The sequence below is a fragment of the Salarias fasciatus genome, chromosome 18, assembly GCF_902148845.1.
Source record: "Salarias fasciatus chromosome 18, fSalaFa1.1, whole genome shotgun sequence".
NCBI classification, from domain to species: domain Eukaryota; kingdom Metazoa; phylum Chordata; class Actinopteri; order Blenniiformes; family Blenniidae; genus Salarias; species Salarias fasciatus.
This window is the reverse complement of record NC_043762.1, coordinates 20203819-20219220: the sequence shown is the minus strand read 5'-3', so window position 1 is coordinate 20219220 and position 15402 is coordinate 20203819. Positions and strand designations below refer to the sequence as shown.

Below are 15402 nucleotides of genomic sequence, written 5' to 3'. Positions count from 1 at the left end.
ATTGATATTAAGCATCTGTAAGAGTTCTTAGTTTCTAAAATGAATATGGATATAAATAAATATCAGAAAGAGTCCAAAACTACCGCTGATCTGGGACTTTTATTTAAGACTGGAAGAACATATCTTCCACTATGTTTATTTCTTAAAAACAATTACAAGTTTGAAACAATAAAAAATCTCTGTCCACGATCTTATTGTCAAAATTATTTATTGATAATATTTGAAAGTAATATATTACTTACTACTGTGATACAAGGCAATATATTACTCGCAAATAAGAGCAATATCAATTCAGCTTTGGCCAGAACACTGGCAATGAGTGAATTCAGCCGTTCACTTCAGCTTCTTCTTGGGCCTGATGTTGCTGCAGTGCCCACACTTCTTCTTGCGGCAGTTGGTGGCGCGTGAATGCAGGCGAGCGTAGCACCTGAGGGCCGAACACACTTTCAGTCTGAAGCTTCAAAACGTGCATAAACCGCGTCACCTGCTCAGCACAACAGCAGAAAACTGAAACCGAGCTAAGATCCACTTTCAGATCCACTCATTTGATCGATTTGTGGTTTAGTCTGTCCACACCTTGTTTTCTGTTCACCGTCCTGTAACATTTTCCATTATCAGTGAAAATGATACTGTGAGTTTTATGGCTTTTCAGTCAAAAATATGCAGAAAGAGTGGAATAAGTGATACAATTAATCTTGTTTTTCCTGTGGAAACTTGACAAAATTGGGCCTGAAGCTTGGAGTCTGCTCAGGCATATTTAAAACTAACCACATTAATTAAATATGAAACCAAAAGTTATTCAAAGTTATCACATTATGAAGCTACTTTGGTCCCATTTCCTGCTAGCTGGTGTCACCAGCCTCGGTTTTTCTTGGTGTCAGTGGTTTGTGTACATACTTGCGGCAGACCATCTTGTCGCAGTTGTACTTCTGAGCCAGCATTCTCATTGACGGTTCGATGATTCCCCCTCTCAGACGGAGCACGAGGTGGAGAGTCGACTCTGAGGAGAAGAAAAACATCGAATAACCATCGAATAAAGGTCCGAGAGGCACACTGACCCTGACGAGATTCAGCACACCTTTCTGGATGTTATAGTCTGACAGCGTCCGTCCATCCTCCAGTTGCTTCCCAGCAAAGATGAGACGCTGCTGATCAGGAGGGATACCTGGGAAATGAAAAAAACACACACAAATAGAGATTTATATGAATTTATTTCAGGTAATGTATTGCTTATGGGGTTTATTAGAATCTGGGAAAACACAGTGGTGTATTTCGCTCCTATCAGCATGATTACCTTATCAATAAATGATTTGCATTAATCATAAATAAAGAGAGCGTTACAAGCTGGAAGAGAAAGTGAGGCTCTGTGGGATCACACTCCAGCGCAGAAGGTGGTGGTAGTGCACCTCAAAAACCCGTGCCACCCGTCAGTAAACTGAAGAAGAGGAGGAGGAAGAAGAAGAAGAGACCATGGACAGAAGGAGCATAACTTTTTTTTTTGTAATTTAACAAATGCACATTTACAAACAAGGCGGTGGAAAACAGAATAACAATAATAAAGGTGCAATTTCAAGAAGTGTATAAAAAGATTGTTTTTGAAAAGGAACTAAGGCTTGCTTTGTAAATCACAGCTTTCGATGCTGTGGACTAATTCTAATATAGCTTTTCTTCCGTAACTTCAAGGGCTTTTAAATGTAAAAAAAAAAATTCCTTGTGAAGCACAAACAAATTAAGTTTTGGCTTGAGATATTTTGATTCATGAATGAAAAGTTTTACCAATGGTTATGATAGAAATAACCAGTCATCCCTGTTACAACTAATACTTACACCAAAAATAATGTGGAAGTGGAAAAATGCACTGTGAATAAAGCTAATCTTAAAATTTGAATATCGTACACACACACACACACACACACACACACACAGATATATATATATATATATATATATATATATATATATATATATATATATATATATATATATATATATATATACATACATACATACATACATATATAGTAAAAAGCTTCTTTTTTTCAAGTATCAATATCATTGGTTAAAACGGATGGAGAAACAACATCTGATGTTACATTCAAGTAATTTCACATTTGATTTTCATGATTTGATAACACCAAGCTTTACATTTTCCATTTTTATATAGTAAATTTAAAGGTAATCTTTCTGTGTTTGAAATAAATTATGGGGTAAATTAAGTTTTCCATCATTCTGGTTTTTTTTAGATATATTTACATTTTCATTTTTTAATCAAATGTCTAGAAACTTAAAAGTATAGGAATTTTTTATTTCTATTTATTTCGTTTTATTTATTTATTACAAATAATACATGTCAGTACAATTTAATAATGGATAGATTTTGAAGGTTTTTTTACCCTTCAGAAATGTAGAGAAAAGCATTAAGTCTTAGACTAATGGTTTTGTGAGGTCTCAGCAACAGATTTCTGAGAAAGTGAATGGAATTTTTTAAAAGGTTTTTGATAGATCACAAAAGTTTAAAAGTGAGTGTTTCATAATGACAGTATGGAGTAATTCAGGTGGTGAAACTAGTTGTGACAAAGGGGTGGCTCCACTACCTGTTACAGCACGTTCTGTGTGCTTTATATGAAAATTAAAAAAGACAAAACAAAAAAACGTTTAATACATTATTTGCATTTACAAGAATAACACCAACAGATATCGAAACGCCCAAAATCAGAGGAAAAAGACAAATGGAAAAGATGATTAGAAGTAACATGACAGGTTTGAGTGAAATAGTTTTACCTTCCTTGTCCTGGATTTTGGCTTTAACATTCTCGATGGTGTCGCTGGGCTCCACCTCAAGAGTGATAGTTTTTCCTGTCAGGGTTTTCACAAAAATCTGCATCTTCACTCTCTGGAGAAGACAAACGATCACCATAAAGAGAAAACTGATCAAAAGGTGCTGTAAGAAACATTTTCCTGTCAGTTGTTAAGAATATAGTTTTCATAATACTATTCCTGTTATAATACATATTACATTTATACAGTGATTCACAGTGTTACAGCAGTTCCAAGAGACTTTTAAATATTGGTACAGTTCATGCTTGAGGTTTTTTTTTTCTTCTTTTTTTTAAGGCTGTGATTTGGAGGGTTTGAGAAGTTGTATGATCAACAGGTACTTACGTGAAGCAGTGCTTCCTCGAAAAGGAATCAGATGGGCGAGACCTGAGTGTATAAAGAGAGAGAAAACGAGTTCATCCAGTCCAGTGATTAACATGGGAACACACCGGAGGCGGTTTCAGCGTAAATATGCAAAGTCGGTTCCGTTTAGAATCATCTGAATTAGAATGGGCCATAAAAGAAGAAAAAAGAAAGAAAGAAATAATGTCAACAGAGGGGATGGGATCAACCTTCAGCTATAAACATCAATGAGGAGCATAATAAATTCCGGGGAAACGCCCAACAAGTCCATCATGTTGCTTTCTAGTCTCTGTGGCCAGTTGTTATGATGCCCCATGTGCTTGAACCAAGCGCCAGCCTCCGCTCTTGAAACATGAAGATAACGCGGACGTACTAAACGCTATGATTCCTGGAATATTCCAGCAGGGGGCAATGAGCCAGGGTCTCATTGGAACTCATTCGAAATGCCGCTTTTCAGAGTGCAAATAGACATATAAAGCGCCCGGTTTCAGAACATGTTCTGGTCTCTATCACTAGTTTCTACAACCGTGTTGGCTTCACCAGACTCTGATTTTCACATAAATCATCTGTTGATTTTATTTTTCAAGTTAGAGTTTTGTCTAAATCGCCCTATTACAGTGTTCACGCAATACAGGATGGACCAATCACATTTACATCCGGTTTCAAATTCAAGTCACGTTATCCGGAAGTAGGCAACCAGAGGACCGCCGCCATATTGGAGTGAAAACAACCAGTGATACACGGTTTCATTCATATTTGGTAGTACGCGTTCGGTGTTCTTTAACCTTAAAAATGTCGACTGATAAGGATTGCAGGATATTGTTGTGTTGTCAGATCAAGTGGAAAGTCTTGACGTAACACTCAAAGACCGATACCGGGAGAAGCTACGGATTTCAGGCTTGCAGGATGACCCATACTTGATTCCAGCCGGCCTGTTCCAGCCAAGCACGGCTGAGACTGAAGAACTCCCCGATCTGGAGTACGCGGAAATTTACTGTCATCTAATCGACAGTTCTTCGGCGTACACTAAAGCAGCGATGAAGGCGTACAAGAGCCTGGGTTCCTACAAGTATTTTGTTTCCGGCTTTGTCGGGGCACTGCGACAGTATCGAATCGACAACACGGACAATGTTCTAGTGAAGTCTATGGTGCATAGATCTGCTAATTCGCATGTCAGTGTTAAACTCTAGGCCCACATGGACTTGTTCATCATGTTGGGGCTTCTATATGTTCGTTTCTGAGGAAAAGCGGTCAACAACAACATTGAAATGGTCCTATGGACAGAACTATAGTAATTTGTTAAAATGCACTTCCCACATTTCACACACATTCTTGTCTTAAAAGACGGTTTATTTAACAAGTTGGTGAGTGAAGACAGCAGCCACAGTAACCCGGTACTATACCATAATTCTGCTGATTTTTTTTTTACTCTACAGAGTGAAGCAGCAGACACTGAAGTTATTAGATGCAGTGTCTGTGACAAATACAAGCCACTGTTTTAAACCAGCAAATTTCTGACATGATTGTTTTAACGTTCCAGATTGGATAGTTGTTTAGATTCGAATAAAAACATTTTCTTTGATTTAGTGTGCACACGCCGCACACGCATGTACCCCCTCCTCCCCTCCAGCCGGCCATTCAAGTGGCCCTATGCCAACTCAATTTGCTGACCCCTGCTGTAGATAATTAAGATGTTCCAGACTTGTTGAGAATGATTATTTTGTATATAGTTGTGAGCACGTGTCTGTCAATTTTTCATTATTTATTTTTTATTTTTTGTCACACACAGGTGATGCATTCCCAGAAGTTGTCAGAGCCACCCTTGCAACCATGGGTAGTAGTGGATGGATGGTACTGTTCAGGTACCATCTGTTCAGGTTGCACATTGCACCTGCATGGCAGGTTTAGGTGAAACCTGCTCACATGTTGGGGCTACACTTTTTGCCCTGGAAGCTGTGGTGAAGATGAAGAGGAACGTTTTTTGCACTTCACTGCCATGCAGTTGGTTGGCACCTTCCCTGAAGAATGTGGATTATAAAGAAGGGCGGCAAATAAATTTTACCACCTCGGGAACAAAAAGAAAGCGAGGACGTGAGTCACAGCCCCGGAAGAAAGTCAAGAACAGGAATATTCCCCCACCAACCCCTGCAGAAGCTGCTTCTTTCTATATATTACTGCACCAGTCCAATGTGAAGTGCGCAATTCTGGCAAATGTTGCTGAATATGCAGACGACCATGTCCCTTAGACATCAGCACTCAGTTTGCCTCAGCCACTGACTGCTCTTTGCACTGCAGAAAACGAGGTTGATCCCAGCAACTTGGACAAGTTTTGCTAAGAGACCTCCAAAAAAATCCACATATCAGAAGAGCAGGTAAATCAGCATTGTTTTTCCTCTACCAGTACTTATGCATGCATTTTACATTTAAATATTGACAAATAGAATTATTCCAAATATTTGTAACTGTGTGATATATAAGAACTTGATAGATATCTAAAGTTTTTTTTTTATATATTTTGTTGTCCTACAGGCCGGCCTAAGCCAACACGAAACAACAAAGTAACAGCACACTCTGGTTTGAACATGGAGCAGAGTAAAGGTATCTCTCTTCAAGCAGCAGCCAGGACCAACCCAGGAAATCCCTCATTACCCAGTATTGTTGTAATGGCATTAATTGCGATTAATTAATGAGCAGTTGTCTGAATTTTTTTTTTAATTGCTATCAATTGCAGGATTAGGGTTTGAAATTGGCTCAAAGAAAAATAGGGAATACTCAGATGGTGGTATTGTTGTATTGTTTAATTTAATGGAATTGAGCGTTTGAATTTAAACCCTCAATATTCTAACAGTGAGATGAGAACAATAGCCACTATGGCTGCCACCAAATATGTAGATGCACATTTTCATGTGAACAAATCTTCAGTCTGATGACTTTGTCAATAAACAATTTCCATGCTAAAATGTCTCATGCTCCACATTAATGAGAGGATAATAATTGAAGCTAAAATAAATTTTAAAATGAAAAGGCTGGAGGAGGGACCTTAGATCGGAGGGACTGAAGATCACAACTCCAGCCCAGAAGGTGGCGGTAATACAAATGCACCTCAAAAGCTGGCGCTACCCGCCCTTAAAGTGAAGAAAAAGAAAGAGGAGGAGGAGGAGGAGGCGGGGGCGGGGGCGGGGCTCGTGCGTGACTCCGGGCGGAAGTAAGCAATGACGCTCGCTGCGTTAGCTTGGTTAGCTTGGTGGGCATGTGAGCTCCGGCCGTGCCACCGTTGCTACACTGTCCTCGGCTCGATTAAGAGACTTCACCGGCGAGCGGCTGACCGCTGCTGCTGTGGAAATATTTTCAGTCTTTGAACAAACTATCATCCGATACGAGAAGGAGACTGATGGTCAGCGAAGACAGCTGAAAAAAATCTGGAAACCTGAAGCACAGACACTGTCAGATTCGATTCTCATCTGTGATCCTCACCAGAGATTTATGCTAATTTATTTGAAGTAGGTGTGTTAATTCATGTCTTCTACTTATCTTTCTGGAGAAACTATTTTCATTTTGAAGTGGATTTCTTACACTCAGCCTGAGCTCGTATGTTGTCAATTAAAGAGAACAGGAGATATCGCACAAAAAAACTGTTAATGTTCATATTTAAATGTGCATAGTAGTAAAAGTATCTTTTCCACACACATGACTAAGCCTGAATATCATTGCAGGTCTGCAGATGGATGCATCACTTATCATCTGAGGTTTTCGAGAGTTTTTTTTTTTTCAGTCTTCGGATGATGTCTGGGAGGTTTCCTGCCTCTTTTCTCATTGACATATATCAGCTACACCCCCACAAATCAGCAGCTTGAACAGCACCAATACGTGATAAACATGGATGGATGGATGGATCAATCAATCAACTTGCCTTAACAGCTATGATATGTTGGTTTAGTGTGTTTTTGACACACATCACATGAAAGTCCTGGAGCTTTTTAAATTTGATGCACACCTGTATGTAGTTTCAATGTTATACACCTGATTCCACTGAGGTTCATCTGTAAGACATCATCATCTCCTCGATTATTTTGGGAGTCTTTGGATGTTTCCATTTAAGAACAAAGAAACATGCCCTGTGAAGGGAAACAAGTATTGTGTACAAGTGAAGAGAATGTGGACTATGATTACTTATAAACAACATTGTATAAATTGTGTCTTTGTTTTACATGTTCCACCACCTGCTGTGTAACAGATTGACCCTCTGGGATGATAAAGTTAACCCTCTATCTCTGCAGACCTGCCACTGCAGCATGTATCAGCAGAAGAGGCCGTCTGCAACCAGGAGAGGATCTCTGGTCCTGAACAAAAACCAGAACCTCCACAGATTGAAGAGAAACCTGGACCTCCACTCATTAAAGAGGAGCGGGAGGAACTCTGCGCCAGTCAGGAGGGAGATCAGGTTGCGCTGAAGCAGGAACCTGATACCTTGATGGTAACTCTGACTTATGGGGAAAGTGACGGCGAGGCAGAGCCACGCACTGAGGAAGCCGGTGTACAAACTCAGAATCAGTGAGACATCAGGAGCTAAAGCCAGTCTCACCCACGTCAGAGAGGTCATGTGATCCCGACACAGGTGAAAAGTGTGTGAAATGTGACGTTTATGGAAAAGCCTTTAAGGACACGTACCAGATGAAGAGGCATTACAGGATCCACACGGTTGAGAAGCCATACGATTGCAAAATGTGTGGTAAAAGTCTCAGACATAGCGATACTTTGTGGGTCCACATGAGAACTCACACAGGTGAGAAGCCGTACGCCTGTAAGATCTGCTGGAAGGGATTCATTCAGAAGTCACACTTAAAGAGTCACATGAGAATTCACACAGATTTCAAGCCATACACCTGTGTGACCTGTGGTCAAAGTTTTTGACAAAATAGTTCCTTGTTGTGCCACATGACAACTTACACGGGCGAGGAGACCTGCTCGTGCGAATTATGTGGGAAAAGATATATGTGTGCAGGAAACTTGAAAAACTACACGAGGAATCACATGGGGGAGTGGCCGTATCTCTGTAACACCTGTGGGAAAAGATTCACTGACTCATCATCACTGAAAATTAATATGAGAATCCACACGGGTGAGAAGCTGTATTCATGCCAAACCTGTGGGAAGGGTTTCCGTCACAGCTACACTCTGTCCACATGAGGACTCACACGGGTGAGAGGCCGTATCTCTAACACCTGTGGGAAAAAATTCTATCGAGCATCAAATCTGATGATCTGAGTTTTATTCAGCAAGGTCATTTGTTATATCATATGAAAAGTCACTCGGATGAAAAGTTGCAGTCCTGAAGCACCTGCTGCTTAAAAATATCTTGAATTCCTTAAAGACAGAACAAAGACGAGCACGACTTGTACCTTTATTGGTAAATGGACTACACTTAGCGCCTTTTCATCTACATTAGCAGAGACCAAAATGCTTTACACTGCATTATCACATTCACCCATTCACACACACATTCACACGCCGGTGGAGGCGGCTGCCATGCAAGGCGCTCAGTCCACCCACCGGGGGCAATTCAGGGTTCAGTGTCTTGCCCAAGGACACTTTGACATGCAAACAGGGAGAGATCGAACTAATAACCTCCCGACTGTCAAACGACTGCGCTTCCCACTGATCCACAGCTGCCTCTATTATTTATTATTAAAAGTACAGCTGCCGTATTTCATTCACTATCAGGCTGTTATTCAGCATTTATTTGATGTTATACAGCGTGAAGTGCCTCTGAAAAAGAAAGTTTTCTTCTCGTGTTGGCACTAAAACTGCACTTTGCTGTTTACCATTGAATATACCAATAACTATAAGCCTTTCAGCTCCCGTGCCAGCCTTTTTTTTTTTTTTTTGTAATATTTCTTTGGATATTTCCAAATTGCAAAGTTCCTCTTCTCTAATAGTTGACATGCACTGTGCTTCTGCACAGTCATGGTGAAACAACTCAAACAGAAAAACACTCTGAAAGGAGAAGCTGATTATTGAGTATTATTAGCCAATTTCTCTTTAATGTTATAAAAAGCAGTTCCTGCAGGCGTTTATCTTTATCAGAGTAACAGACTGACAAAACTTTAAATTGTGCAAACAATAAAATGTTACTTGATAAATGAAATATACAACGTGTTTCCAGTGTTTTGTGAGTCATTTTCTGATTTGTGACTGTTAACATTTTATTGTTTAATGCTCCAGAGGCAAAGCTGACTGTCGTACATGTTTAGAAAATGATCTGTGGATAAAATTTTCTTCTTACAAATCATTTTTATGTTAATATTTTGTTGCTTATTTAAGCATCCAGTGAGTGTTGTAAATATTAATTTCATTGCTTTGTAATAATGTTCATCAAAAGCCACTGTGCTTCCATCAGTGAGTATTTCTTCACATCGGTCATAATATTGTTTCTGTCAGACACAACTTCTTAATGAGTGTTTCAAAAAAGAGAGAGCTGATTATCTTCTTGATGCACATGCAGTGAATATGAATAGTCACAGTGTGGTGAAGGATGTCATGCTGATTTAATCTGTATTTACATATAAACAACTGCTGCTCAAAATAAAGGTCACAAAGTAGATCGGCGGCTTCTTGTTCTTTGGCTGCTCACGCCAGAGATCACCACAGCAGATTATTGTATTACATTCAGATAGAGTCAGAAAAATGCCAACAGAGGTGAGAAGTGGTAAAGATGTTACAGGAGTGAATCCACACAGATGAAAGGCGATATGTTTGTGAAAGACGTGGGAATCATTTCAGAAGCCTCCACCCTTCAGTGGTAACCGTGTGGGAGAAGATTGACTGATATAACGGCGTTGAAAACACCCGTGAAACACATACAAGTGAGAAGCTGTATTCTTACCAATCATGTGGGAAAAAAAAATCAGCTGTGAGGGTAATTTCTTGTCCGGTATGTCAACTCAGGTGAAAAGGAGGAACAACAGCAGGAAAATCATTTGAAAAGAACACACAGATGAAATACCTGCAGGGAAAGATTTATTTCGGCCAAATAATTTCAGTATAACATGCTATCCTTGAGAAACGTGTGAGAAATGATTCAGAGAAAAAGTAAAATACGTATGCAGCATCACATGAAAAAATATAGGTGTGCATTAAACTAATAATACTTGGATGAAAACTTAAGTATAACTTTAAAAAATGATCAAAATCAAATATTCTCAAATTTATACTGACATTACTGTTTAAAATTGCTCTAATAATGTGATTTTATATTTGCTGGATTGCTGCATGTACAGTGTACCAACAGAAGTATTGTCAAGAACAACCAAACAGTTTTTTTTTTAAATACCTAAAAGCATTTATGTATTTTTAGCCACAGTGTCACTTTGGCCACTTTCTGATGTTTACCCTCAAAATCTGTTTGAGTGATTTCATCTGTTGTTATAGTGAAGTCATTTATACTTTACATTCTTTTCTTATTAGCGTTTGGTTAAACTACTTGTATTTAAAGTGTGTTAATAATACCTTTTTGTTCGTATGTATGATAATTCCACAAAATCTTACTCCCCCTTAACCCCTAACTAAAGTGCTATCTTATTGAAACACCACATCTTGTTAATAAATATTCCAGCATTTCACACATTGTTCTTATTTTCAATCTGTTGATGGGGATGTTTGTGGGTAAACTTCTTGCAAGGAAAATGAATTCTTTGATCAGTGAATATGTGTTTGAAGTGACCGGTCGTGTAAAGTGTACTGACATTGCTGAAGGGCTAAATAAATGATTACAGTATGTTTTGGGTGCACGTCCGTCAAATCGCCAGTAGATGGAGCCAGAATACTTTGTGTTTCCGCTGCAGTTGACTTGTCCATGAGCCTCCTGGCTTCGGTCCCAAAAACATACCTTATGAAAGCTCAACAGGTAAAGACACAAAACCACCATTTACACCATGTTTTGTGTGAGTTTTGGTTATTTTACCCGTTTGTGGTTGTTTTAAGCTTTAGTGCGACTCTGTAGTATTTTTCTCCTCATTTTACATGCTTTTCTTGCCATCACATGTGGCTTCATGTCTTTTCATAGACATCTTGTCTTTGTTTACAGTTATGTTTTTTGTTCTTTTTTGTTGGAATATTATGTTTTTTTCTTTTAATCTGTGATTTTTTTGAAAGGGTTTTCGTTATATTACGGCATATCTGTGTGGCTGCACTGCCTTTTTTATTCATTATGCTCTAGATTAGTTGTTCAGAAAGCTTTTTGTTTATTTTATTTGAGTGACTTTTGTTTGTGCATATCTTTGATGCATTGAATTTGTTGGTGATGGAGTCGTGCACTTGCAGTTGTTTCGAGTCAGTCTGTGGCTGTTTTGAGTATGAATAGTTTTGTGGTTCTTGGTTTTGCATGTCACCATGCATCTCAGTCGCCTTTGTTTCTCTGTAGTCATTGCGTAATGATTCTGCATCCTTATTATTAGTTTTAAATCCGTGCCGATTCTGGTTTTCGTTGCGTTATTCTTCCCTGTGCAGCTTCCTGACCCCTGCAGCTGAACCAGGCTCCAGGTTGACGTCTTCCTCTTTCCCAGGTCCAAAGACTTTACTTGCGCGCTCCCGCCGCGCCTGTCATGCGGGAGCGCGCCCGGTCAGGCTCGCTCCCGGCTCCACGGATGGACTTGCGAGCAGCGGCGGCGGAGGCAGAGAGGGGCAGCCCGCCGGAGATCGTCCCAGCGCCGCGTGTCTCCGCTCACTTCCAGCGGCTCGCGCAGGATTTAACAGCACTTCGTGGGTTTCGCTCACAGAGGCAGGAGAGAGAAAGGACTCGCCGCATCACCCGGACCCCGGTTTAGTGGAAGTTTAAAGCCCGTTTCAGCGAACCCGGGAGAGCGGAACAATGAGGGAGAGCGAGCCGGGCTGCCGGACCGCCGCCGGCTGCTGCCGCTGCAGCTAACGGCTAGCTCGGTGCGGCTGGGCGGTCAGAGCGACCAAACTCTCCCATGACGGAGGTTACGGCGACTTTCAACACTTTGTGAACACCGAACCTCGTTTCCACCAGGATAGCGCCCACTTTCCTGGTGGTTCCTTCACTGAGAAGAAGTTTTTTTTGTTGTTGTTGCCTGTTCGGATATGGAGACGGACTCTCTGCCAGGCGACGTGGAGTCTCTGCACGGCGGACTCAGCCTCCTGGACCCCGTGATGGACCGGATCCTGGTGGACACCGTGTCCCAGCAGCAGGGCTGGCTCCGGGTGTACGGTAAGGAGGAGACAAATGGCGGGCAGGTGTGCCACCGGATGCCCTCCAGGGTTTGTCACAGGGCAGGGTCAGCAGGTAGGGTGGGGAGTTGATGCCGTCCTGAGGCGCAGGTAAACGGCCAAGGCCGAGGCCATGGCGCCCGGCTCCCCCAGCTCCCCCAGCACCGGGGGGGAACCGGAGCTGGAGGCTTCTGGAGCTGCTGCTGTCAGCCGGCAGACACACACACAGCAGCGGATTCCTTCAGTGTTCACTCCGGGTCCCCTCCAGAAGGTGAAAGGTCAGCTGCAGACCACCAGCACCCCCTTCAGCCAAGACCCCTGCAAGACCCATGCTTGAAGACCCTGAAACTCCTCTGTTTCCTTTTAACTTTTCAGTACTTTCATCAATATTCCATCCTGAAATAAACCCATCTCCAACACCAGACAGAATCCCTTGTGCTGATCCCATTTTACTGTTCTTGATGGAATCAGTGCAATACTGTATACTTTCAAAACATATTGAATTACACATTCTCGCTATCTTCCCAGCCTCAGGCTGCATAAATTAAATGACAAAAGGATGTAGCAGGAAGTCACATGCTGACAGGAAGTCGAACGTAACTCATTGTCCTGAAGAGGCTTTCATGGCTAACTCATCCACAGTCCACCAGATAGAAATTGAATTTTCAACAAGAAAGACAAAAAAGTTAGAATTATGATGTTATGGCAGAAGAGTATCCACAGACTGAAGCTGTCTTTGAAGTTGTGCCTAACTTTGTCAGATATTGTCCACACAGAGGTCATCCTGATGATTAAGTTAGATTTATTTTCACCTCATGTGAAGGTCACACATGAGGTGAAAATAGGGGGTCCAGGGGTCAGAGCAGAGTTCAGTGTTGCTTCGTACTGAAAAAGATGTCAAAGCCACAAAATCATTTGGGGTTTATCATGAATGTTTATCAAATCCCATACAGTTTTTTTTAATGGAAAGTTCTTGAACATAAACATTTGTGCCATATAGATCAAGTTAAAGTGTGTTCCTTTGGTTTTGAAAGTGGTTGCATTGCAGCCAATACAAGACTCACTGTTTTAGGTAGAAGTTTTCATGGGAGATGCCTTGTAATTTTAAATTCATTTTAAATATTCATGTTCATCCAAAATTTTTACCCACAGCCACTCAAAACTGTAGTCATTTGAATATCAGTAATTACCCCTCTAAAACATGTTAAATCACCATTACACCTGTAAACAAGGAATTTTCTCAAACTTTATATTTGTTTTTGAGAATAAAGAAATCAAAGTTGACAGACATCCCTTGGTTGATGGGGTCAGTGAACGTGTTGAGACTCGTGTTGAGGAGAGTGTGAATGTTCAGACTCGTGCAGTTGTCCAAATATGACGCAGCGACTGAGTGAATGATCCACACCATGACTCAGTTTTTCTCTGGTGACTTCCACATTGAAGGCCAGTGTTGCAGCTGTTGGAGCTCATGTTCCCCATCTGGGACTTCTGTTCCATTTATTTCTTAAATGAACGTTTCAGAAGACACATTCAGCAGCTGTCAAAGGTGTCGTCATGATGAGGTTGTGTTTCCAACCTGGCTGGAGATCATCCGGTCAGCTTCAAGAGTCTTAGTCGTATCGGTGAATAACGATTTAATGAAAGGGTTTTAAATGTTATGTCACTTTTTACAAGTTAAAATGAGAATATCCACTGTTGGAGTGGAGAATTGCCAACCTTTCTGTGTGACGTTTGCATGTTCTCCCTGTGCGTGGGCTTTCTTAAACTGCCTGAAGGTGTGTGTGAATGTCTGTTTTTCTGAAGCTGTCCTGTGGTGGATTTGAGACCTTAACTTTTGTAGTCAGCTGGGATTGGCCGTGGCTTTGAATGAAATAGTGTAAAAATGTCTGAGATGGATAGTTGCTGAGAAAATGAAGGTACATTTGTATAATCGTAGCATTTAACCACAGTGAATTCAATAACTCGGAATTCATGTAATAATATTTAACTATTGTTTGATAACCTGTTAATTCATACTCCCTAATTGGGATTGAATCCCAGATTTCGGTTGAAAATTAAGTTTCCCTTTAGGAGATTTTCTCCCTGTGAAAAGGATTTCATTAAACCAATCGAAAGCCTGCTTTTCAGTTTACAATCCATAAATCTGTTCAAAGTCTATGTAATGTGAGGCAGACCTACTGAAAGCAGCATTTCAGTCTTTATTTCATATTAAGAGGCTTTCTTTCGGTAGTGGTAGTTCCCTGTGGGCTCGATGCAGTGCAGCTATCTGCACTCGCAGCTCTGCGTGTCAGGATATTTGCCCTGCTTCCACCCCCCACCCCCCCATGGCCCTCCCTCCCCGCCCCCCCATGATGTCAGCCGCTGCTTTGTGCCAGTGATCTCACTCAGCAGGACCTCGGCTCTGGCATCAGGTCCTCGCTGCCATCCACTACGACTCACATTCCTCAAATAGATCCGACAATGGGTGCTGTTGCTGCCCTCAGGTTCACCCACCTCAGGCTCAGGGTGGGGGGGGTGGCGTGTATGAGCGGTGGGTCGTGAGTGAACATGGAGATGTTTCAGTCTGAAGTCACTGGAGGGTGTGGTCAGCTGACGATGATGCTACGCTTCTTGAAACATGAGCTCATCCACTTCTCTTTTTGTTAGGTTTTTTTTTTTTATAGAAATGGATGTAATCACAATATGACCAGTGCTAAATAAAAGGTTTTATAATCATAAATGACCTTTTTGACTAGATTGCCGATTGTAAAGTGATAAAGTGAAGAAGTGAATCATTTGTTCAGCTGAGTAAGGTCACCATTGTCAGAGAGACATTTATGACTTCTTGTTAAATATTAGCTTTTTTTTTTTCCCGCAAACACACAGTGAAGATTAATTTCCGTGTTTCTGTGTGTTTGAATTCACAGCGTTCAAAGGCTGAACTCTGTCACTTTATGGCAGTAATTTCGGGCTTCCTTGTAGCTTATTTCCGGAACTTTGTCTTTGACATTTTAACCT

The 15402-nt window shown here is 41.0% G+C and overlaps 2 protein-coding genes across 2 annotated transcripts in view; one reads left to right on the top strand and one right to left on the bottom strand.

The window, feature by feature from the left end:
• Positions 1-191: 191 nt before the first annotated feature.
• LOC115405979 (ubiquitin-like) lies at positions 192-3373 on the bottom strand. Its single transcript, XM_030115808.1, has 5 exons — positions 3163-3373; positions 2782-2893; positions 1079-1165; positions 898-1000; positions 192-427 (listed from the first exon to the last, which is right to left on the bottom strand). The coding sequence occupies exons 2-5, from the start codon at positions 2882-2884 to the stop codon at positions 334-336; spliced, it is 387 nt and encodes a 128-aa protein (XP_029971668.1). The 5' UTR covers positions 2885-2893; positions 3163-3373; the 3' UTR covers positions 192-333.
• Positions 3374-11812: 8439 nt separating this feature from the next.
• The window catches only part of rasal2 (RAS protein activator like 2), a 70649-nt gene continuing 67059 nt past the window's right edge, over positions 11813-15402 (top strand). The window contains exon 1 of the mRNA XM_030115716.1: positions 11813-12406. Coding sequence (XP_029971576.1) covers positions 12280-12406 — 127 coding nt within the window. The 5' untranslated portion in view covers positions 11813-12279. The remainder of the gene's footprint in view (positions 12407-15402) is intronic.